Below are 26,400 nucleotides of genomic sequence, written 5' to 3' on the forward strand. Positions count from 1 at the left end.
TTTAAAGACTTACAGTATCACTATAGGTGAAATTCACACCAGTATAGATGGTCTGCAGGGGCCCAGGCACTACTCAGGGGCCTAGGCACTACACAAGTGCCACTTAACCCTTATTTTGAGGATTTGTGCAAAGGGGCTGGGTGGGCATTCTGAACAGGAGTGAATTTCACCCAATGGGTGGAGATACAAGTCTATAGCTTCAACTGACTTCAGTGGGAAAAACTACTGAAGAATTCAGTTCTGTGTTAAATATGATGGGGAATCCTCTCTCCTCAATGTGTGAACATAACTCCCTGTAAGTTTAATGAGAGTTACATATTAGTATCAAGGGATGAACAGACCTATAGCAACATTACAATTTGAACTTATATACATTAAAATGATTAGCACATGTATCAAGCTAAGACTTACTTTTTAATGATTTTTCTAGACATACGTATTATCACACAAAACATTTAGGTCATGAGAAAATATTTATTTCCAACAGCATGAATTTTGAATGTTAATTGAAAGAAGGCAGGTTCAATGCTACAATTTCCCCATCACTGGACCATTGAACTAGTGTGAAGCAGTGCATATATTAAAGTTACTTTAAGGAAACGCAAAAAGACAGTGATGTAGAAGATGGGTACAAACACTCAAGACAGTTAAAATGCAGAACAGTGACATATGGCTGAAAAATGTACTTTTCTTTAAATGCTCTTTTAGTATCACATAAAACTAGCAACTCATTTTAAAAACATTCTTCATCAGCAACTGTATTTTTGACCACATGAAATTATTAAATTTAATACTGTCTTTCAGCTGGAAGAGGTCTTAATATCTAATGCTCATATCAAACACGTAGATTTTGTTAACATTACTTGTTATTTAAGATAAAGTTTCAAGGTGTTTCACCAATAATACATAGGTTTTTGGTTTGATTTGTACAGAAACATGCAAATATTAATGAACAAGGGTTTTTATAATAGATATATTTGGTTACCATTTGATAATTATTGATAGAGCACATCAAGCTTTTTTTGTAGTTATTTTTTGGTTACATTTTATGCTAAACGCTACTATTCCACAGCTATCAAATTGCCACCATAGCTCTTCAGGCTTAAAAAGTAAAGCCAAAGAGTAGAGGAAATCAGTATGCCTTTATGCTTTAACATATATTTACAAAACGATATTATTTTATATGTAGATATATAGAGAGAGATTTAAGATTTCATGGTATTTGTATCAGCACGAAATGTAAAAAATCCCCAAAAGATTAGGAAAACACATGTAACTGGCACTTTACACCCTTGAACCAGTTTTGTATAAGGCTTTAGTTTTCCTGATGAATGGGACATAAACTTTTCTTAGTAGGTCTCTTTATATGCTTTAGTCATTATAACTGTGATTTGTCACAATATATTTTGTAATAAAATAAAATCTCTTTGTGTCGTAATTTAAGATAACTAGTTACCATTTAGATGTATGTGATCTTTTAGCAAGTAGCTTCCATCTAAAGTGTAAGAACTATATTTAAGGTGCTTTGATAGTTTTGCTTTCATTCCTAAAAAGTACCACACAAAAACAGTTGCAACTTGCTGAAATGCTTTTCTTTGGCCTTTCCCACATTTTTTTTTACAAAACAGCCTATTATGCCCCCAGCCCCCCCATAGGAGTACTTTATGTTCATTAGTCATGTGATTTCTAAAAGTTTCATCATTATTGTAGAACTTATTGAAACAAAATGTTAGGTGGATTTCTTCTGTCACAGCTACATTTCTTTCTCTTCCCTCTTAAAATCTCCTTTTGCATCAAGCAATAACCACAAGCAACAATTAATTTAAAGCTAGATTTTTGTATGTTGTAAATTGGCTAGGACCAGGGCAGAACCAGCCAGTAGTGCAATGTCAGCAAAATACCTCTATACCAGTGCACTGCCGTTTAATCTTTTCCTTCGTTTCCCTCCCACATACACTGACACAATGAAGCTGGACAATGGTTCAACAGTAACTGCATATGATAGTTCTGGCAAGACAATTTTTGTTTTGATGAAGCACATTATTTTTTTTTTTTTCTGTCTGAGCAAGGTTAGAAAAGCAGGGCCTTTTTCTTTAGGTCATTCCGCTTCCAAAGCGCCAGACGATCAAATTCTTCTATGTTCATTTTGAAGACTTCCTGGAACTCTTCAGGGGACAAGTGCCTCTTGGAAAAGAAAATACAAAGATACAGTAAGTGCTTTCAAAAAGAAGGAGTATTTCTCCCTTCCCCGCACTATGAAACAATGCACTGGGATTTTCACTTGAATTCCCAAACTCAATCTGTAAAAGACTGCATCAAAATCAAATAAGCTAAGATCTCTTGGGAAATGAAATTGACAGCAGTGGCTTACTAGTACAAAAAGAAAACTTTTCCAATCAAGTTCCCACGGAGTAGAAGGTAGAGTCTTTGCGAAAGAGATATAGTTATTTCTACATATAACTAGATTATAGAACATACTGAGACCTATTTAAGCCAATCTGGGAATTGAAAGAGATTGTTATCAATTTAATTTCAGATTTGGATTTCCCCCCCTTGATCTATAATAAGTCCAACAGACACCATCATAGTTCACTAATAGTAGCCTTGTAACAAACAAGAGACCATGCTGCTAAGCTCTTACATGCAAAATGTATTTCTGTGTGGGATTAGAGTCATATCACAATGAGATGTTGGATAAGGCTGATCTGAGTGACACGAACTGTACATTTATTTGATTTTCCAGTTTACGCAGCATAAACAGATACAGAGCAAAAAAGAAAAAATTACAAAACTAATACTGCCAATAGGACTAACATAAGGGACCTCTGCGATAAAGTTATGCTTAATACCTCGTTATTATATTTACAGAAAAGTCTGCAAAGAATAAAGGTGTACAGTATTTTGGATTCAATTCTGTCAAAGCGTTTTACAAATATTAATTAAGGCTCACCACATCTGCAAGGCAGAGATTATACCATCTAAAATTGATATAATCCACAATACCAATTTTGGATGCCCAACTGAGACCCAATTTTCACCAACGCAGAACTCTCACAACTCCTACTGAAATTACTGCAAGCTGCGCACGTGTAGCACATTGAAAATCAGCCGCTCACTGCCTCAAGTGCTCCCCAAAACAAAGGTTTACAAAATCAAAGGCCACTTTCTGGAAATGTTGGCCTGATTAACTTCACAGCCCCCTGGACTGGTGCTCCTCAACCCCTGCTACTCTGCATTGTGTGGCTGGGAAAAAGGGAGCAAGGGAACATCCCCTCTCCATTGCCTGTTATTGCTATTATCAGTAGTAATAATTGCTATAACACCTAGGAGCTTCAGTCACGGACCATGACCCCATGGTGCTATGCGCTGTACAAACACAGAACAAGATGGTCCCCAAAGAGCTTCCAATCTAAGTATAAGACAAGAGACAACAGAAGGATACAGATGGGGAATACAAGGAAACAATGAGACAATACTGGTCAGCATGACTCCGCTGTAGCCCCCATTTTGGATACCCATGCCCCTCAGCCCAGCATTATTCCCCCCTCCCCCACTGGAGCACCATCCCCTACAGTTCAGGATCACCAAGTCCCCCCACCACAGCAATGTCAGGCCCCTCCCTTCATGAACACCAGCTCCTACCCCAGCCTCCTCCCTAGCAGCAGCAGCGGCGATTATAATCCTGTCTGCAGCTCTGGAAAAACTTGCTCCCAAAAAGATGTCATCAAACTGGAGAGACTTCAGATAAAAGTAACAAAACTGATCATGGGGCTGAAGAATTTGATTTATGAGGAAAGATTAAAAGACCTAACAATGTATCAGCTTGGCCAAATGATGACTAAGGGGCGTATGATAAATGTCTACAAGTGTTTGAAGGATCTAAATACCAAGGGAAAAGACCCGCTGAGAGAGGTTATTGCAATTATTCATATTTTTCTCAGTACATATGATTTTAATTTTGTTGGACTTTACCTATAGCTGAGAACTTAATGTTCTTCACTAATGAAGTTGGGGAGAACAAGTCCCAAAGAGATCTAGGAGTGAATTTTCTCTCTCGTCAGCTGTTTGAACATTAATTATCTTAAATGAAATTCTCTGGCCTCAATAGCCAAACCAAAGAAAGGGAATTGAACATTTATGTATGAGGGGGAGTGAGAATGTAAACTTGTATGTGTGTATTTTGTAAGGCTATGGTCTGACTTTGAAGTCCTTGAAGGAATGGCTCAGTGAAAAGCAAGTTAAAAATTCCAATCTTGTTTTGCGCAACTCAGCCACCAGTAAAGAAACGCAGGCTGGTTTTGTCAGAACTGCAGTATTTTAGTCATTTTCAATTGTATCATAAAATATTACTTAACGGTATCATTTTTATTCCACATACACGCTCACATTCTTTTATTAATCTAAACCCCAGAGTTGTGTGATCACTGACATTACATCTTATGTCACTGGTACTGTCTCCTACAGCATGGCACAGGGAGTGAAAAATGACATTTTTGTGCATTTGCAGCACGTTTGGTGCTGTACAGAATACAGAGGGAGACCAACTCTTCTTCCCAAAGTGATAATCTAAGGGCCGGCATAAGGATTAGAAAACTAAATTCAACTTGTGCGGCTTCCTTCAGATTGTTCTTGGGATGGGTTGCCTTCTCTTGAAAGGCAAGGAGGAAAAGCCCACTAAAATATGCAGATTCCCTGAGATCTAGGGGGAAATTGTGCAGATCTCAGGGCATTCATGGAGGGCAGAGATGGTTGTACAGATTCCTCTGCATCACTTCCTGACCTTCCTTCCCCACCTTCTGAGTCAGAGCATGCGTCCTTACCACAAAAGTGCACGTTTTTCTACCAGCATAGGCCTGTGAGACTAAGGGCCTGATTGTCCACACTGGCATTCTCCCACTATAACTCTACTGATTTCAGTGGGATTACAGCAGTGTAAACAACTGATTGCTTGGAGCTGCCATTGCTCTTAACCTCACCTACTCTCTATATTAACACTATTCTAGAGTATAGTAATTTATGGTACCTAAAAAAAAAAAAAAAGGCGTCACCAAAATATTGCTATCATAATTTAGTAACCCCCATTAACACACACACACAGAATTAGAACACAAGAGCTTATCATCAAGAATTACAGTAAATGCCAACCACATTTGGAAACTGTATCATTAATTAAAAGTTGTGCTAAATCTTTTTAAAGCAAGGAGCAAAGGCAAGCATTACAATGTGAAATCCTCATTTTCCAAGATACAGGCTCATTAAAGCGAGTATTTCAGATACGGGCTCATTACATTGCCTGCCAGAAGAAGGGTAATTAATTGCACAGTCAAACAGTCATACATAACGTTTTAAATGATGCTTTTCTCTGCAAATTAATGAGGCTTGTCTCTGTTTTTCTGTGGCCTGTTTAAAAAAAACACAAAGCAGTTTAAATAGATTTATAATGTTTATTCAGTTCAGTTAACTTTGTTTTCTTTGAGAAGAATTGTGCTTGTAATGAAATCCAGAGATCTTAAAAACAAATGGTTAGCAACATCACATTAGTGTGAATAAGTTATGGTAAGGGAAGGCTGCAATTAACCTACAGCCATATTGCCTCAAGCTGCGGTCATGTCAGCTTGCACAAGCTAAGCAGGCTTATGCTGTGTCAGTAATTAGCTGGGAGATCTCAAGGGAAAAGGTGCTAGAAATTCAGTAGGTGTTATACATCCTTGTCAGTCAATAGAGAATCAACGATCCAATGTAATGCAAAGTACTGCATGGCTGGAGAGGATGAATTTAAGAAGAGAAAAACCAAGGTCCTGTTCACTTCTTGTCATCAAAAATATTCTATTTCTGTTAACTTCCATGTCCTGAGCAAATTAGAACTAGGCTTTATATTATGCCAACCTGAATTCATACTGTGCTTCCAGTTGGACATGCTTGTTCTAAAATATGATATATATTTATATAGTATGCTGTTAAACAGTTGCTTTGTTTAATTTCAGTGGGGGCCACAGTGATTATATCACCTGCACTCTGCCCATTAATCCTTCTCTTCCAGGACTGCTATTGACATTTCCAAACCTCTGAGCAACAGAATCTGGGAATAAGAGTTGCAGAATCTGGCCCTGTGCTAGCATCCAGCTCCCAATATAGAAAATTGTCAGAAAAATCTGGGGCAGACTGTCAGCCCCTCATGAACATGGGACAGCAGATAGTCACACAAGTAGACTGCTTCATTTCAGCTCTCCAACGTGAGTAAGATGCTACTCTGTCCTGGTAGGTGATCATTCATTTCTGAATGTAAAGATAATAAAACTTTCACCATTCTAAATATCTCACTAATAAAAGGAATTTGGGTTAAAAATAACTCCCCCTCATGACTTAACCCTGACCCTAACCTTATCATGTTCGATCATCATTACTTGGACACCATCTGGCCCTTTTGTGCTTCCCCCTACTGCCTTATTGACTACCTACCTTGCTGCTACAAGAGTTGTCTAACCTTCCCCTCTCTGCTTTGCTGCTTGTGGCTCAGCAGGCTTCCTGGAAGCTTCTTCCAGCCTAACACATGACTAATTATAAAACTGTAATTAGCCATGTGCTAGGCTCCCAGGGGAGTATTCAGGGTTATTCTCATCTATGGGGTAATTAGACTGCACACTTGATAAATATTTCAGTCTATTACGTAATTATGTGATTGGAAAAAATGCTTAAGTGGTGGCACAAGCTGCCTTCTAATGAATGTTAAAAGATATCCCAATACACAATAACTCTATTGACTACGGATATAACTGGTGACCACAGCTGTTACCGAGCTAGACATTGGCATTTAGCCACAGCCTTAAGCAGTAGGGAGGTGGAGTGGAGTGGCAGCATCCCACAACCCCCGCGGAGCGAGAACGCTTCACTCACACAATTTACTCCCCTTCAGCACGCCTGGCCAGATCTTCAAGCTGCTGCTGTGGCACATGGGGAAAAGTAGATGGAACCATGGCCCTGCCTTATTCTTGCCCCCTTTAGGCAATTTGTGTCCTTTGAAAGGCTCAGAGGGAGCAGCTCCTGAGTGCCCTGGTGCAAGATGTGCAATGGGAAGAAGGTTCATATGACCTCTCCCCTGCCCTTCCAGCCCCCTGCACAGGACTTCTGGCTCTTGAGATATAAGGCAAGACACATCCAAAGACATTATGAGATTACAGAGGAGCTCCATTTTACTCAGTGATGTTACTGTGGGACGTCTCATAACCCCTTGTGATGTATCACAAGGCTCTAGGAAAACCATTTGCAGCCCCACTATACCTATACTATTTCCCTCTAATTAGGCAATTACCCAAGAAGCTAAAGAAGATTTCTAATATGGAATTAAAAAAATAGGAAATATTTCACTCAGTGGAACTATTCTCCTACCTATCCAGTGATATAGCATCCCGTAACTCTGAGGATAGCTTGTGTCACCACACTATTATTCAACAAAATGAACTTGTTCCTATTGGGTATTACAAAGTTGGTCCCCGTATGGGATCTGTAATTAAAAATGTTATGACAATGTATGGAAAGCGTGTACTGTGCATGCAAAGAAGACTGTTTTAACAACTCAAGGTTTATAACCACTGCTTTACCTTAAAAAAGGCAGATAATGTTAAGTTGTGGAATCCAAAGGCGTTTATTATTTTGTTAGTATGCATGTCACTGCTCACGCGTGATTCCAAACTGACAGCTGATGCTCAGAGACTCGATATCAGCAAACTTGGACTTGAGCTCTACAGGCCTGATCCAAAAAGTCTCCATTTAATTAACTGGGCTTTTGATCTTGTTCTAAAACATGTCTTCTAGTTCGTCCTGGATCTGGGCTTCATAGTGTTCATCTGACCATCTTCTATGTACCCGCTATGCAATTCTCACACGTTTTTCATGCTTCACGTCATTCCAAATGAATAATTTTCATCTGATAAAGGCTTCCTTAATAAGGACTCTGAACCTTTCTGATATGAAAAAATACCCAACACTGATAGCAGCTCAAGCATAAACTAAGGATAAGCAAACACTAAACACATTTTCTGCAAGTCTAAAAGGGTACTATTCCATTACAGTCAATGAGTTGTGTCCTCTGCATGCCACTTGTGAATTTCAATGAGGGTTGGATCCCTAACTTCCTTAGGCTCCTTTGAAAACTCCAGCCTGAAACGATAAACCATTCCTCTGAAACACATGCAGCATTCCAACATTTTCTTGAAAAGTGGCTAGAACACAGCATGAGTGTTAAGTAAAAGCTAGGGCAGAAAACATTATCCTTAAAACAGATCCAAGTAAACACTTTTAGGAGGAATATACATGTTTGAATCACTATGTGGACTCTGTTCAAACAAGGTCACACCCATATATAAACAGTTGATTTCTGCTTGCCAAAATAGGATGGCAGGCAAAGCCTTGTGCAAGGCATTCACTCAGTTGCATTCCTGGATTTTTTATTAACAATTATTTTTTTAGTATATCCTTCTGAAACCAACAATTAACAGGCATAGACATGAGTGAAATGAGTTACATTTTTCAACTGCATTCCATAGGAATGACTGAATAATGTATCTTCATTAACACTTTATGATATTCAAAAGAAAACCCAAAGAAAAACAAAGGAATACCTACATACCGATAAATTTAAATGATAAAACTGAAAAGATTAATTTAAAATGAGATACTCTAAGCACGTTTGCTTGTGAGACTCACAAATCATGGCCACATGTGAAATCTGTGATAATACTAACTGCAGAAATGAAATCTAAAAGAGCATACAGTGAAAACATTTAACTTCATTGTGATAGAACAGGAAGAGGTATACAACATATGATATCATGTAAGTGGAGGTTACTTACTGTAACTGGAGGTTCTTCGAGATGTATGGTCCCTATCTGTACTACACATGTGGGTATGTACGCGCCCGAGTCTGGCTGTTCTTCAAAGCAGTGTCTGTTGGCCCACACATTTGCAGTAGCTTGCCTCGTGCTCCCAACTAAGGGCATAAGAGGCAATGTGGGTCGACGCCTCTCCAGTTCATCTTCTGACCACAATCTAACAGAATCCAAAGCAGAGGGGATGGAGGGCAGGTAGTGGAATACAAATAGTATCTTGTTCAGGACTGTGTCATGAATCTCCCACGTGTAGTCTATTGAGAAGCTTCTGCTTATTTCGCCTGCCAAGGAGCTGTGAATACTGGGATGGTACACCACTTGTATTATGTTGCAGTTCCTGATGCACCTGTTCCAAAGTCTGACTCCCTCCTGGCAGAGGGGAGGAGATCTCGCTCCTCCCTGTTTGTTTATACAGTGGTGATAAGGTCTGACATTATCTGAATATGTAGCAAGCATATAAGCAGAAGGACCACCCTCAGTTCCAGTAAATGTATATGTAGCCAGGCCTCCATGGCGTACAGGTACCCTGAGCAGTGTGGCTGTCCAAGTGAGCACCCCACCCCAGATGGGAGGTGTCCATCACAGTGGTACCCCTGAGGCTGGGAAGGCTGGAGAGAATTCTCACCAAGACCTCTTCCTGTTTTGACCACCAAGTTAGAGAGGAAACAACTCTGGGAGGAACAACTACCCTGGAGTTGATATTGTCCTTGCTTGTACTTGCAGGTACCGTAAGTGAAGTCTGGAGTTGATATGGTCCTTGCTTGGTTGAGTGGCCTAACAGTGAGAGGCACTTGTGCACAGTGGCTCATGGTCTGCGAGTGATATGTGCAATCAGGGTGCTCAGTGCATCAAACCTTTCTGAGGGGAGGAATGCTCCTGCAGAAATCGAGTCGAACTTTCCCCCAAAAAGTTGTGGGTCACAACACAGACTTTTCTTCATTTATGCAAATGCCTAGGGCTGTTAAAAGTTGTATTGGAAACCTTGACACTGACCTGACCTCCTGATGAGATTGGCCTACCAGGAGCCAATAGTCCAGCTATGGGAATACTGTATAGTCCTGGCATGTCAACTGGGCTGCTATCACAGAGAAAAGTTTTGTAATTACTATGGGTGCTGCAGCCAGCCCAAAGGGGAGGACTCAAAACTGGAAGTATTCTTGGCCTATTATAACATGCAGGATGTCCACATGGAAATGGGTGTCCTTCGTGTCAATAGCTGCGAACCACACCCCTTCTGGAAGGGAAGGGATTATAGATGCCAGCATAATCATCTGGAACTTCAGTTTTAGAATAAAGATGCTGAGTTGTCAAAAGTCCAGGAGGGGTGTCCCCCTGCTGCCTTTTTAGGGAATTAGGAAATACAGGGTGTCAAATCCTCTTCCATGGTAATCAGGCAGGATGCACTCTATTGCCCCTCAAAGTAAGAGGGATTCTGTTTCCCACTGAAGAATTGCCTCGTGAGAGTGGTCCCTGAAGGGGACTGGAAAGGGGGTTTGTGAGGAGGGAATGGAGTATCCCTGGCAGATAATCTCTAGAACCCAGCTGTCCATAGTGATCTTGTTCCAGTTGTGAGTGAAGAGTGTAAGATGAGGTAGCTGGCATCAGCACTGGTACAAAGGTCTTGACCAATATGTTAAAAGTGGCTCTTGGCCGATGGTTGAGCATGATACAGGCTGAGAAAATAGAGGGGGCTGAGAAGCGAGACCTCTGAATCTTCTGACATTTGTGCAGTGGCTTGGTTGTGCATTGCTAATAAGGTGCATGAGGAGAGGATGGCCTGGGTTTATAGGGTTGCCTCTGGTGTTTCCTCCTGGGGCCAGAGTACAAATCCCCAGGGAACCCAGAGTCAATCTTGTCTTTTAGTGAGTGCAGGGACTTGTCTGACTGCTCATTAAAAGAGATTTGATTCGACAAAGTGAGGTCCCAGATAGTGTTTTGGACCTCCCTAGAAAACCTTGATGATTGCAGCCAGGAGTCCCTCCTCATGACTAGCACAGCAGTCAAACTTCTGGAAGCCATGTCTGCAGCATCCACTGAAGCCTGGAGTGCCACTTTGCCACTACCTTTCCCTCAGCTAAAAGGACTGAAATTGCACCCTGTCCTCTGTGGAAAGCTTGTCTGTGAAGTCCACAAGCCTGAAATAGGTATTAAAATCGTATTTTGCTAACAACGCTTGGTAGTTAGCAACATGAAATTGCAAGCCGGTGGAGGAGATGACCTTCCTCTTCAGGAAGTCAAATCTCTTAGAGCCTTTATTTGCCAGGGCTGCCCTTTGATAGCATGATCTAGCCATTTCAGGAGCCACCTGCATTACCAGCAAGTTGGGGGCAGGATGAAAGAATAAGAATTCAGCCCTTTTCGCAGAAACAACATATCATCACTTGTTCCTTTCCAGTGTAAGGGCACAGGATACTAGAGTGTGCCATACCACTCTAGCTAGTTCTAGTAGTGGGCTCCTTGAGGGGTAGAGCAACTTTACTCAGTCCCTGTGGCTTCAAGGTGCCCAGGAGCCCGTGTTAAGGGTCCTAGATCTCTTCTAATGGGATTTGTAGGTCACTGGCCACTCTTCGTAACAGCTCCTGGTACTAGAGATTGTCACTGGGCAGAGAAGGTGAAGGAGGAGTGACTACTTCATACGAGGAAGATGAAGAGGCACCCACTGGAACTGTTAGTAACTAAGGATCTGGTTCCACCTCTTCCTCCTCGTACACTGATAGAACCGGCTGACTAGAGGGAGCAGTACAACTCCAGAGGGGCCCCAGATGCCTACGGTAAGGATCCCACAGATCTCAGTAAGTCCAGAAATAAGGATTGATTGGTTGTGGGGGACCCCAAGGAAATTGGTACCAGCAGCGTACCTGGCAGAATGGTGAGAGTAACCTCTTGACTGTCTATCAGGGCTCAATGGTTTCTGCAGAGATATCAGTGCAGCCTTCTCCTCTGATTCTTCTGAATCTGAGAACTGCTGCACTGGTAGCAGCAGTGCCTTAGGTACTGGGGCACTCCTGCTCGATTGTTGGAGGTGAGACAGCTCCTGGAACAGTGATGTAGGCTCCTCTTCCAGAGTAAAGACATCCCTGGGGAGGGCCAGGCCGGAAAGAAATGGACGCTGTGGGTAAGGGAGATGTTATATAAGTCTCTTTATGCCCTGCTGTCTGAGGGGTTCACGTAAGTCTGATGGATCCAGTGCATCTGCAGCAACTGGACAGTATTTAGATGGAGGACATGGCACTGACAATGGATCTGGCACTCGTAGTCAGAACCAGCGAGCGTCTATCCTTATACTTTGGCACTGAGGTGACCAACAGATCTTTCTTTTTACGTGTCTTGCCCTCAGATCTGGGGCTCTTCATCTGAGGCAGTTCCTTAGATTCCACTCGCGATGTCTCACCTGTCCCAGACTGGCTCAGGGAGGAAGTACGTTTCTTAGGGACGGTCCTTACTGGGGATTTGTTCTTGTGCCCATGAGAGTGCCCTCTGCTCTCATGGGGAGCCCTGGAAAAAGAGTCCTTGGGCTTAGTTGTGATGGCTCCTCTCCAAGGCATGTGCTTGGAGGGGCACTGCTAGGCAGTTGAGGCCCATGTACCGCAGGGGGCGGGGGGGAGGGGTCTCCTTGACCTGGATCAGAGAGCGGTCTCATAGCCTTCTCCATCAGGTGCTTCCATAGGTGAAGCTCTTGGGCTTCTGAAGTTCTGGTTGTGAAGGAGTAGACAATGCACTTTGCAGAGATATGTGCCACATCCAGACAGTAAGGCAGCACTGATTCTTGTCACAGATGGAGAAGTATTGTGGGCAGAAGGTGCAATTCTTGAATTCCAGGACTCTGAGCTCGGGGTGGAGGTTTCCCCAACTGCGGAGAAAAAAACCTCTATGCCATAGTATAAACTAAACTACTAATCTAAGAAAATAACTAATTGTGCATGTTTTCTATACAGGTTACGCAACGAGGTGAAGGAGGACATGATTCCGGCTCACGCCATGCAGTCGTGAGAAGGAACTGGAGAGGTGTTGAGCCACACCACCTTTTGTACCCTCGGTTGGGAGAATGAGGAGAGCTACTCTGTGGGCCAACAGACATTGCTTTGAAGAACTTCTGGATTCGGATGCATGGCACGCATGCGAACCCACGTACTCATAGGGACCATCACTTGAAGAAAAAATAAATACTCATGGTATTTTCCAAAAGCAACAAACTGACTTAGGAGCTCACCAGCCAGATTTATACTGGAACTTTAAGGAGCATAAAGGTGCAGATAAGTGCCTAGTGGGATTTCCAAAAGCACCTAAACCAGATTAAGTGCCTAACATTCATTGATTTCCATTTCATTTCAATGGGTGTTACATCTGCATCTTTAAGTGCCTAAATATGTTTTAAAAAATTCGAGCCCTTAGGCTCATAAGTCACAGAGGTGACCTGGAATATTTTATTCTAGAGAAATACAGAGTGGGAAAATCTATTCCTTGCTATCAAGGTTCAGATTGACTTTTTAAAAAATAATGCTATAATATTTAAAGATGCCAAAAAGTTAATTAAATAATACAATCTTTTAAAACTGTTTCATTCCAAGCTGAGGAATGGCTTCTATCAATAAAAAAGACTGGATAGGAAAACCTTTGGGAATGTAACAGTTAATTAATGTGCTAATTTTATATAGTCAATACAGAATCTTTTAGTCTTTAGAAACTTGAGCTTGTAAGCTTTCCAAAAACGGGCATGTCTCCTCTGGAACATGCATGTCTACAGCTTTGTAGTAATAAACTGATTCTTCTTACCAACCTTACTAACACTGCAGAACAAACTATCTTTCTTTCAGAACAGCAGCACTGGGAACATTTTATGACTATATTCTACAATTTTTGGACTAAGACTTTGTCTACAAAAAAAGTGGTAGCTATTTCATTAATCCAGTAAGGAATCAATTTAAGCTAAACTGTTATGAGGCATGGAAACAAAAACATGAGCATCTAAACAAGGAGGGTGCACCTATTTAAGTAAATTGACTTCTAAAACAATTTACCTAAATTGCTGGAATTTACTTGTTTAGATACAGCTTTAGTAACTCTCCTGTGAGCAGTCGCCACTGAAGTCAATGGGGACTATTCACATGAGTAAGGGCTACTCAAAGTCAGGTTTTCAAAGTCTGACCCTTAAGGATTACACAAGTATGTACCATGTGCATTGTTCTGTTTTGCCACTTGAGAGGTATGATTTCTTTCCTTGCAAGAATATGCACGTGTGGCAATCAATACGTTTTGATCTAGTTGTAGGAAGACAATTCTAAAAAGCTGTTCAACAACTGGAATTACATATGTCTACTTTGACTGTCTTTATTCTATGAAGTCAGCCTTTTTATAATCTAAATCCATGTGTCATAACTGAGCATGAATACCAACAAACTTCAAATACTGGTGGCTGAAAGAGGCAAATATAGAGACTTGGAATATTTTTACTGTATTAAGCACTGTGTATTAAAAATTAGCTCCAAACAAAATTATACCATTAGAAGACAATGCTGTCTTACTACTTCATTTTACTGAAATACTATTGACGCTCATTCCAATCTCTCTCCACATTTTGTTTCAGAATCACTCCTGAGAATGCTGCTTCATTCATCTTAAATTAGAATAAAGGTCAATATGGTAAGAAATAGCTCAAAAAATTATTGGGCCAGATCCTCAGCTGTTTGCAATTCACATATCTCATTGAAGTCAATTTACAGCAGTTGAGGCTCTGGCCCATTAATTTGAATTCAAGGACTCAGATATATCTGTGCATCAGCAGGTCATTTGTTTTAAGCAATTCTAAAAGGTCACTGTTGGGATTAATAATGTCTTCTCTGCAAGCATCAGGAACTGAGCTACATAAGCCTCAGTGCTAGTTTAGAACGAACAAAAAGAAAAATAGAGGCCTTAATTATGCCTCTCAGATGTACGCGTCTCAGGGTATGACTACACTACCCACCGGATCGGTGGGTAGTGATTGATCTATCGAGGATCGATGTATCACGTCTCGTCTAGACGTGATACATCGATCCCCGAACGTGCTCCCCGTCGACTCTGTAACTCCACCAGGGCGAGAGTGGAAGTGGAGTCAAGGGAGGAGCGGCGGCCGTCGATCCCGTGTCGCGAGGACGCGAAGTAAGTCGATCTAAGATATGTCGACTTTAGCTACGCTATTCTCGTAGCTGAAGTTGCGTATCTTAGATCAATCTCCCCTCCAGTGTAGACCAGGCCTCAGAAGAAAGAATTTATGTTATTTTAATGCATTTATTTACATTTATTCCCAGTTGCACCTATCTAACCCATACATTGAGAAGCACACATTTAAATATATAGGATTCTAAATCTTATAACAGATTTCCTAAACAAGAAAGGTGGGATTCGCAAAATCACTTACAATGGGAGCATATAAGGCATAGCCTGAAACCTTCTGAAAACCCCACCCCAAAGCAGTTATCCTTCCTGACATGCCCTTCATTGCAACTTCTCTTAACTGGACTCTAAAGAACTAACTTATGTCACTAGATTCTATTCGTCATTCGGGAAATATCCAAGACAACGGATTTCCCCTCACAACTGAGAGAGATGAACAACATTTCCTGATTTCTATGGTATCTACCAGAGATAACTGAAAACTAACAGTAAATTCCCCTTCCCTAAAAAGAATTCATTTAAAGTTAATTTAGGTCAAAACTGCTAAACAAACACTGCTTGTTCAGAATCCCCAGCTTCAGCAGCACTGAGGACTGTCAAAGGGATCAGAAGTAAGAAGAAGTGAGTTTACAGATCTTAATCACACTGGACAAGGAGAGGTCATTTGCATCTCCAACCTTTAGCAGAAAACACAATGGGCCTGAGTCTCCTCTCACCTATGCCAGTTTCGCTCTGGTTCAAATCCACTGACTCATGGGAGCTCTTTCTGATTTACAGCAATGCAAGTGAGATAAAAATCAGGCCTAGTGATTTTACTGCAGTAAAGTTGGGATGCTAGAAAATGTAGGTTGTTTTAAAAGATAAACTCTGAGATAGACAGCTGAATAGATGGATTATCTACCTTTACCACTGCTATCACCCACACCAGCCCTTACAACAGAGAGCTTAACTGTGGGGGAGGGGAGTGATAACAGAAAAGAGGAGGGTTTTCAGAACCATCCTGCCTATTTGGTGGAAATACACTGCAGCAAATACTAGTGTTGCTCCAGTGTTGCACTCCAGACTGGACTCTCCTGTATTTTCTGCTTCTGGGGTTCTAGCCATCACCCCTATGATGCTGCAGGCTGCCCCCCTTACCGTTCCTATGGTGTTTGATTGGAATCCTGCTCTGCTCCTGAGTTCTGGTCTCCCTCCATCCCCAAAACCTACTGAGTTTACCCACCACATTTGCCCTTCTTCGTAACTAAGTTACAGGGTTCCTCCTTTGCTATGAGAAGAAATAATGATGAACTGACTTTCTGTGCAAAGCTGTTTAATCCCAACAGTTCTCTAATACAACCCCCCCCGAAAAAAAAACAACAAAACAAAACAAAACACAGCAGCCTTCAGTCAGCTCCTGTCACTCAGCTTTACGCAGGGTTTGAATGTGCAGATCCATCACCTCTGTTTTGCCGGTCACTATTATCCTATTAAAATGCTGCTAATTTAATTGTTTAAAAAACTACCAATCCCTAATAAATCCAAGATGCTGCACAAAGAGCTCCTTTTCTCAGATACACATTTTAACATAGCACAGCAATTGAGAGGATCAGTTGTCTGGTCCCCTTATCACTTTCTTATTGCAGGTTTAAAGCAGATCTTGTTTACTGTTCTTTTGGAAATCACTATGAGATCTTTGAAGTGGTGGGCTTCTCAAGACTTTAGGCACAGGCCTGCACCTGGTGTGAAGCAGGCTGAGCAACTTTAATGTTAAACAAACAGCAGCCCCAGCTGAGGACAATGTACGAGTTATTGATAATGGCAGCCAGAACATACACTATCCATCCAAAGCAAACTATACATTGTCTAAAAAAAGCAATTTAGTGCAGTGCCTGCTATTCAGACTAGGCTGATGAGTTTAAACAAAGACTCTATTCTTTCATGTGAAAAAAAGATAAAAGAATGCTTTAATGTATAGGATGTGTCCAGATGTGTTTTTCCTTTTCTTGGACTCTTCTTGCTTTTCATTCTTGCTTTTCATTCTTTTCATTCTTGCTTTTCATTCTTCTTGCTTTTCATTCTGCCTCTGGTGCTTTGCTATACCCTGGGCGTAAAACAGCACAAATCTAAGACATTCTGTTTCTTACAATCAAATCAATATCGCCTGCTGGATAATCAAACAAGAAGTGCACTGAAGCATTGGAAGAACAAACACCAATTCCAATAAATACCATACGGATCTTTTAAAATTTTTACCATTGTTTAGTTTTTATACAGGAACTTGCAACTAGTTCACAGTTTTCCTTTCTTTTCTGCTTAAAGATTAATGGCTTTTCCTCTCCTTTTATTGGCAAATATATTTTTGACCTTGCAGTTACCCATTTACATGTAAAACTTTCTTCAAGGACTAAGACTGGTAATCACTGAATTTTTATTTCACAATTATTGAACGACCTCTTAATCCTAAAATTAATCTACAATAATTAGTTAATCCTTTACATCAAATCCTGAATTCATTATTCAGTCCTTACACAGACAAAATGATAGTGGACTTCAGGAACTGGCCCTCAGAAATTAATTGTTCAACACATTCATTAATGTTAAGATTGGTTTGTTGATATTATGGATCACAGAGCCAAAGGGGAGGTTTCATGGTTTGGGGTTCACTCATGTCCTGATTCTGACACCCGTGTGACTTAATCATCTTTGAAGGAGATATTTCTGATTTACACCAGAGTGAGTAGGATCAGATCCCTAGACTCCATGGAAACACAGGTTCAAATTCTTGCAAGATAAACTCAGACTTTTGATATGTTCAGGATAGGTAATTTAGTAACATGCACTTTACTCTGTGGGGTTCTTTTAAAAGCCAAGGGCCTGGCTGCTCAATGTGGATATTCAAGATCCCCTGGATCTTTGTGAGTTGTGGGTTGCAATAGTATTATGGTCAAAAAGTCTTCTCTCCACATGTTTGTGAAGGGTACTGTTTGGCTGTTGGCTGCCACCCTCACCACCCAGGGATGGCTGCATTTCTCTGGTATTGTCTATAGATATATTTAGCTTGTGCAGTGCTTTGGGATACAGATAAATTAGATGCAAATTATTCCTATTGTCTTTATCTTAAGGAGGAGAGAGAAATCTTCCATTTCCCTGTCTGTTGCTCATCTATTGGCTGCCCCTTTCACATCTCCGGCATCTATCATGACCAACATCTTTCTGGTTAGGGGAGGCTAGATGGGACTCTATTTGCAGCCTGTCAATATCACACTCTAAATTGACTGGAAAGACATTCAAGTAACACAACATGCTGCTCTTCAATGCTCCCAGCTCTTGCTAGTCTAGGAAGCAATAAAATCAAACCCAAGAAATTGTCCAGCAACATTGGATCTCCTGCACTACCACCAGGCAGCCAGTGGCTCTCCAGGAACTTGAAAAATAATCCATTTGGGGCTAGTTGAGTGATTATATGATCTATCAGGTGAATTAGAATATACCAAATTCCCTCATGAGGGCATGACAGTTGGTCCATACAGTGTCATTTTGTTCAGAATCTCAGTCCCTAGCAGTGCTGAGCTCAACAGCATGCACATACAGAATGTCCCTGATTAGCATGCATTAGAAATAAAGCACTGTCCTTAATTAACAACGGAACAGTCATAATTGAGAAGCTGCCAGAGTGATTTCATAGATTCAAACTTAATCAGCCTCCATTTTTGCCTGGGTGGCAATTTGCAGCTTCAACTTACATTTAATGAAAATTGGATATGCTACTTAAAAATGAGATTTAATAATCTAACCCCAATGGCTGATTCAGAGCCCAGCCAACACTTCCCATATGTAATAGCAATTTTGTTTGCCTTATTCTCTGACATAATGCAGTTAAAATATACATTCATGTTATGATTTTCAAGCACTTTTTTTGTTTTTATTTTCAAGTGAGACTTGCATGCACACAGTTCTATAAAACAGCCCCCTTAAACTAGTAACAGTTACAGCCTGTGAAATGAAGTTGCCACGTTGATTAACATGTCTAATTAGACTGACAATACCAAGACTTGGGTTCACCCCACAAGACTTCCATATTTAGAACTTTTACTGGCTTCAGAAATTGTTCTGTATATAAAAAGATTGCAGATTCAGGCCTTTTATTTATGGGAAGCACTCCTGGAATTCTAAATATTTTATATTTTAGAGCACATTTTTTCACTCTCAAGATTTTCAATTTTGTCACGGTGTATAAATGCCCTGAAAGTTTGTAAACTTTTCTTTTTCTCCACTCATGACCCATTCTGTCAATTTTATCAGAATATTTGTACTCAATTTGTACAAATGATCAAAGTACTAAATCATTTACTCTTTTTTCAAAAAGGATGAGAGGCACTGACCATCTCTGGAAAAGGACCATATCATTTGAAGTGGTAGCCTTGCACTCACAATATTAACTCATGTTATATTAACTAATTAATTTATTTAAGAGCTCAGTAACTTGAAAATGAATGATATCTCCCAAAGTCCAATCCTGCAAGGGGCTGAGTTCCTTCAAATTCCATTGAATTCAATGGATGTTAGGAGGACAACATATTTTGCTCAGCACTTCACAGGATAGGGCTTTCAATGAACGATGTAGACTGATAAGCACTGCTGCCCAAATAAATGATTGCTACAAAACACCAACGTCTGGTTAATGGGCAAACCTCTACAGACCAGCTGGTGTAAACTAGTCTAGCTCCAAAGAGGTAAAAAAAGCTATGCCAATTTACACATGTTGAGAATATGACTTCTCCCAAGTTCATTTACACCAATGAGCAACAGTAGAAGTAACTGTAAGTCAGTTAACGAATGAACAGAACAAGGATTTCAAAAGCAAATGTTTCCTACCTCCAGTCTAGTCCTGTCCACATCCTTAGGCAGTTTCACTCGAATTCGGTTTGTTACAATAAGCGTTTCATAAGGATAGATCTGTTGCAAAAAGTAACAAAGGCATGAACTCTAGCGAAATGTGCTTCTGCTGTATTGCAATGTGTATAACTTTCAAATTTAAATGGTACATACTTGTATCCATATTTGACATACATATTTCACATGGACACAATAAGAAAAAAGGAACACATTTAACCTTGCTAGGAAGAGGGGAATCTGAGCATTCTCCCAGTGTTGGCATGGCACTTCTTACCTTGTATTCTGTAAGAAAATGGGAAATGGTATGATAGTTTAGAATACACAGGGATCTTTCATAATTGCACTAGTGTACAGTTAGCAGAGATGAATGTTTCACATTACTGCATTTCTCTCAATTGCTTGACTAGTTGCTCGATAATTGCATTTATAGATATCTACAGGTAACCTTCTGACCCTGGTGGTCTGGATAGCCCTAACATTATCCATTGCTGAAACAATGATGCTGGTAATCTGCATCAAAGACTGATGAGAGAGGCGTCTGCTTCCTGGTGCCATGGGGTTAAACAATGGGCAAAAGCAAATGGGAGGACGTTGGAAATCTTTCTTCTCAAGTGGCTTGTGTGTGAGTTAACTCAGCCTCTTGTCAGAAAGCTCCTCCTTCCCTGCTCTTTACTGAAAATCATTAAAACATACAGATCACTAGGCACATTACAATCTTGGAACATATGAATATCATCATGTTAACAGAAAGCTCCAAAGTGACAACACCTGATGCTTGGACCAATTGAAGTGGAAAGAATGACTGCAGTGAGAATAATGAGGGTTTCTTTTCTGTTATTTCTAGGGTTACTGGTTATAACCTAGCATGAGACTAGTCTAGGTCAATGCTGCTGCATATACCATCACACGGCCTCTAATCCCCATAGTACTTTGATGCTTGGAAGGACAACCAGGATTGTGGGGAGGCTTTTGTAGAACCACTATTGCCTAAAATATTTAAAATCAGAGAGGAAGTTTTTCTTTAAAGCTGTGCTCCCTTATCTACTGAGATACTGAGAATAAATTAAGGATCAACACAAAGCCCTAGAGCAAAGCCTAAGGGTGGGCTTTCAAAAGAGCTTAAGTGACTTAAGAGCAGAAGTTCCCACTTGAGCTCTTTGGAAAAGCCCACCCCAGGTCTAGCTCACCATGATCACAATCAGGTTGACGAATAATAAGGGAGGTTAATGCAGACAGATACTGCTTGTTGAGACCCTGCTAAGGTTTAGGTTCCATTGTAATATAGTGATTACACTTTGTGATCGGTGATTAGACAAAAAGGTTGTTACAAGGAAGAGGGAGAAGAACTGTTCTTCACCTCTGAGGATAGAACAAGAAACAACGGACTAAAATTGCAGCAACGGAGATCTAGGTTGGACATTAGGAAAAACTTCCTAACTGTCAGGGTGGTTAAGCACTGGAATAAATTGCCTAAGGAGGTTGTGGAATCTCCATCACCGGAGATTTTTAAGAGCAAGCTAGACAAATACCTGTCAGGAATGGCCTAGATCAGGTGTGAGCAAACTATGGCCTGGGGGCTGCATCCGGCCCTTCAGATATTTTAATCTGTCCCTTGAGATTCAGCCGGCTCCTGGAAGCAGCAGCATGTCCCCGCTCTACCTCCTATGCATAGGGGCAGCCAGGGGGCTCTGCACATTGCCCCCACAGCTCCCATTGGCCAGCAACCACAGCCAATGGGAGCTGCAGGGGCAGTGCCTACAGGGAGGATGTGCTGCTGCTTCTGGGAGCTGCTTGAGGTAAACACTGCCCAGAGCCTGGGTCCCAACACCCTCCTGTGCTCCAACCCCGTTCCCGAGCCCTGATACCCCTCCCACCCTCTAAACCCATCAGTCCCAGCCCAGAGCACCCTCAACCCCTGATCCCCAGCCCCACCCCAGAACGCACATCCCCAGCCGAAGCCCTCACCCCCTCCCGCACCCTAACTCCCCGTTTCGTGAGCATTCATGGCCCGTCATACAATTTCCATACCCAGATGTGGCCCTAGGGCCAAAAAGTTAGCCCACCTCTGGTCTAGATAATACTTAGTCCTGCCATGAATGCAGGGGACTGGACTAGATGACCTCTCAAGGTCCCTTCCAGTCCTATGATTTTAGACTGAATTTCCTCTCTGCCTTTGGAATAAGAATATCACTGGCTAACAAAAGAGCACAATGGAGGCCACTCCCCAGTACTGGGGCTTGGGAGTACTGGGTTTGATTCAACTTATGATGGCAGTACTCTATACTTCACCTTCTCAATAAAGTAAAAAATAAAGAACAACAGTGGATGATTCTCTGTGATAGACAAACTGCTGAGCTGTGCTACCATCTAGCCATTGTTAACAGAGCCATGAGAGGATCTTACAGGGTAACAGTAGTAACAGCATGTTAACAAACCCCATACAAGAGGCAAAACACATGAAAGACAGGAGTGACTGAGAATCATCTCTCCAAGTACCTTTCATCCCCCAACTGGCATCTTGGTCTGTTTCATATTGGCCCATACTTGCAGTCTGGAAGAGCAAGAAACAAAGAATGTAGCAAGAAACTAAAACAAACAAAATAGTAGGTGAAAGACTGTCAATGAAAATAAGAAAGCCTACCTGCATAATCAAAGCACAAATCCTTTTAAGGAAGTATACAGTTTTATTATAACACAGTCTAACTTTTCCAAGCAGGCAACTGAAACAGGTGCAAAATAACTCAGTGTACAAATGCAGAGAGGCAGTTGTGCAAATAGAAACAGACATTCTGAAATCAATGATTTTCAACTATGGATGTATGTTTTTCAACAAACCTCCAGGGGAGAATGAGTTGTGAGTTTAATCCTTGAGGGGGCCATTTAGGGAACTGGGGTAAAAATCTGTGTGGGGATTGGTCCTGCTTTGAGCAAGGGGTTGGACTATATGACCTTCTGAGGTCCCTTCCAACCCTAATCTTCTATGATATAATTGAGACTAACACTGACACTCCTGTTCTTGCTCTATACCTCTACCAAAAATATTGAAACCAAAATCCCTCCCTCAAAGAGAATTTAATCCATTAAAAGGCAGATGTGCTAGAGACTCCTTAAAATTAATGAGAGACTTCACTATTGCTATTTATTTTATGTTGAAAGTGCTGAGATTCTATGGTGATCAGTGGCAGTATTAAACAGATGATTAGATAAACAGATGCCTAAGGCCAGATTCTTGATCCCTCATATATTCCCTATGCTTCACTCCACAGCTAATTGAGGTTGTTCTAACTTGAGCTTCAATCTCCAGCATCCCCCCAGGATCAAAGAAGTGGAAAAGTAGCAGAAAGTCACCTATACCCTCCTTCCCAACAGGTGCACTGAACCAGGTTTTTGAAGACCTGGGACTATGGGCGAAGGCTAGCAGTTTTGCAATAGACTAATAGCGTTAGGCACCCAAATCCCATTGAAACTGAGTGGAAGTTGAGAGCGTCAAAAATCCTTAGGCTCTTTGGAAATTCACAGCCCAAATTTTGCCCTCAGCTTCTGTTGCCAATAAAGGCAGTAAGAGTTGTGAGCATGTGATACAGCATTCTTTGTCTTCCTTCTGATTGACAAATGCTATGATGAGTTGACTGACATTACAGGATACTGGAAAAACAGTGTTTTTGTTTTAAGTCCTGAGGTTCATTCTTGTCTGTTCAGGGATGAGTCACATGCATAGCCATGTTTACAGATCCTGCAAGGCCCCTTTTTTTGTTTTATCTTATTATTCAGCATTGGGAGAACTGATTAAAAATAACAAACCATAAAAGTTGGTACGAGCCTGCATTCCAAACAGAGAACAGCTATGCTGAAAAGAATGCCACAGTTTTGGCCTAAAGGACTTGACCGTGCATGACCTTTTCAACTCATGAAGTTTACATGCGCGTTTCAACTTTTGCATTGCATAGATGGGAGAAATAGTGCCACCTGCTGGTCACAAATGCCTGTTGCACAGTTTAATTCTGAAGAGTAAACTGTTCTACTGCAAACATACTTGTTGCACAATGCTATATAACTGTCTTTGTCCCTCTCCATTTTGGTGGGTGTGTATGCCTGCCAGAGCACTTACGGATTAATCTATGCACCACTCAGCATGCAGGGGCTACAATTTTGCCTTGAGCAGCTCCATACTCCCTCTCCTGCCTGTGAACTCATGAAAGGGATGGATATAACAGCCTTTAGTAACTATTCACAACATATTATGCGTCTGCGAACCTAATTTATTAAGATTACAAGAAATAATTTCTATCACAGCATCAAAAATAATAAACTACCAATCTCCTTGGTTGCTGATTTTTATCCAGATGCCTTAACTATTATTATTAATTATTTGTATTATTGTAGCGCTTATAAGCCCCCAGTCACAAACCAGGATCCCACTGTGTTAGGTGCTGTACAAACACAGAACAAAAAGAGAGCACCTGCCCCACGAAGCTTACAGTCCAAGTAGCTGTAAGAACTCCCCAGTTTTACTAATTCAAAGTCATTTCCTAATCTCCCTGTTGCCTCAGATTAGAATAATTCTTACCAACAGATCAGTCAGATATCAACCACTGTTTCCCTGATTAAAGTATACTGTATAGGCAGACATTGGAAGTCAAATCCTACTAAGGAAAAGGAGCAAAAACTCCAGCAAGTCAAATGTAAATGTATAATTAGGGAGGCCAAAAAAAATTTGAGGAGCAACTAACTAAAGACACTAAAACTAATAGCAAAATATTTTCTAAAGCACCTCAGAAGCAGGAACCCTGCCAGACAATCAGTGGGGCCACAGGACAATCAAAGTGTTAAAGGAGCACTCAAGACAAAACTTTTGCAGAGAAGCTAAATTAATTATTTGTATCGGCCGTCTCTGTACAGGATGTGCCATTCTTTTTCAGTGACAGATCTAAGGAATTGTCCTAGACTGAGGTGTCAGTAGAGGTGGTTTTGGAACACATTGATAAATTAAATAGTAGTAAATCACCAGGACCAGATGGTATTCACCTAAGAGTCCTCAAGGAACTTATAGCTCAGTGGTTTGAGCACTGGCCTCCTAAACCCAGGGTGGTGAGGTCAGTCCTTGAGAGGGCCACTTACGGATCTGGGGCCAAATCAGTACTTGGTCCTGCTAGTGAAGGGGGGACTGGACTCGATAACATTTTGTGGTCCCTTCCCTATACTAACCGTGGTATGGAACCTATTGCTTAAATCAGCCTTTATACCAGATGACTGGAGGGTAGCTAATCTAATGCTGATTTTAAAAAAGGCTCCAGAGGCGATCCTGGCAATTACAGGCCGGTAAACCTAACTTTAGTAGTAGGCAGACTGGATGAAGTTATAGGAAAGAACAGAACTACCAGATACATAGATAAACATGACATTTTGGGAAACAGTGAACATGGTTTTTGTAAAGAGAAATCATGCCTCATCAACCTATTAGAATTATTAGAGGGAGTCAACAAGCATGTGGACAAGGGTGATTCAATGGATATAATGTACCTGGAATTTCAGGAAGCATTTGACAAGGTCCCTTACCACAGGCTATTAAGCAAAGTAAGCAGGCATGGAATAAGAGGGAAGGTCCTCTCATGGACCAGTAACTGGTTAAAAGATAGGAAACAAAAGGTAAGAATAAATGGTTTTCACAATGGAGAGAGGTAAATAGTGGGGTCCGCCAAGGATCAGCACAGGACACGTGCTGTTCAACATATTCATAAATGATTTTTAAAAGGAGGCAAACAGTGAGATGGCAAAATTTGCAAATGATATAAAATTACCCCAGACAGTTGAGGTAAACACTGCAAAGCTGACTGCAAAGAGTTACAAAAGGATCTCGTGAAACTGGGTGACTGGGCAATGAAATGGCAGTTGAAATTCAATGCTGAGAAGTGCAAAATAATGCACATTGGAAAAAGTAATCCTAATTATGCATATAAAATGATTGAGTCTAAATTAGCTGTTACCACTCAAGAAAGATCTTGGGGTCATTATGGATTGTTCTTTGAAATGTCCACTCAGTGTGCAGTGGAAGTCAAAAGCTAACAGAATGTTAGGAACCATTAGGAATGGTAACAAATGAAACAGAAAATATCATAATGCCACTTCATAAAATCATGGTACGCTCACACCTTGAATACAGCATATGGTTCTGGTCGCCCCATCTCAAAAAAGATATATTTGAATTGGGAAAAGTACAGAGAAGGACAACAAAATGATTAGGGGTATGGAACAGCCTCCATATGGGGAAAGATTAAAAAGCCTGTGACTGCTGATCTTAGGAAAGAGATGACTAAGGGGAGGAAAACACGGTTACTCACCTTTGTAACTGTTGTTCTTCGAGATGTGTTGCTCATATCCATTCCAGTAGGTGTGTACGCGCCGCGCGTGCACGTTCGTCAGAAGACTTTTACCCTAGCAACTCCAGTGGGCCGGCAGGTCGCCCCCTAGAGTGGCGCCGCCATGG

At 41.1% G+C, this 26,400-nt stretch overlaps 1 protein-coding gene across 7 annotated transcripts in view; it reads right to left on the reverse strand.

The window, feature by feature from the left end:
- Positions 1-412: 412 nt before the first annotated feature.
- The window catches only part of ABLIM2 (actin binding LIM protein family member 2), a 239,178-nt gene continuing 213,190 nt past the window's right edge, over positions 413-26,400 (reverse strand). For all 7 annotated transcript variants that reach the window (XM_032767238.2, XM_032767236.2, XM_032767235.2 and 4 more), the window contains 4 exons: positions 22,413-22,467; positions 20,134-20,198; positions 19,896-19,976; positions 413-2,184 (listed from right to left, as the gene is read on the reverse strand). In XM_032767238.2, coding sequence (XP_032623129.1) covers positions 2,071-2,184; positions 19,896-19,976; positions 20,134-20,198; positions 22,413-22,467 — 315 coding nt within the window. In that variant the 3' untranslated portion in view covers positions 413-2,070. The remainder of the gene's footprint in view (positions 2,185-19,895; positions 19,977-20,133; positions 20,199-22,412; positions 22,468-26,400) is intronic.

This window comes from Chelonoidis abingdonii, chromosome 5 (assembly GCF_003597395.2).
Source record: "Chelonoidis abingdonii isolate Lonesome George chromosome 5, CheloAbing_2.0, whole genome shotgun sequence".
In the NCBI taxonomy this organism is placed as follows: Eukaryota; Metazoa; Chordata; order Testudines; family Testudinidae; genus Chelonoidis; species Chelonoidis abingdonii.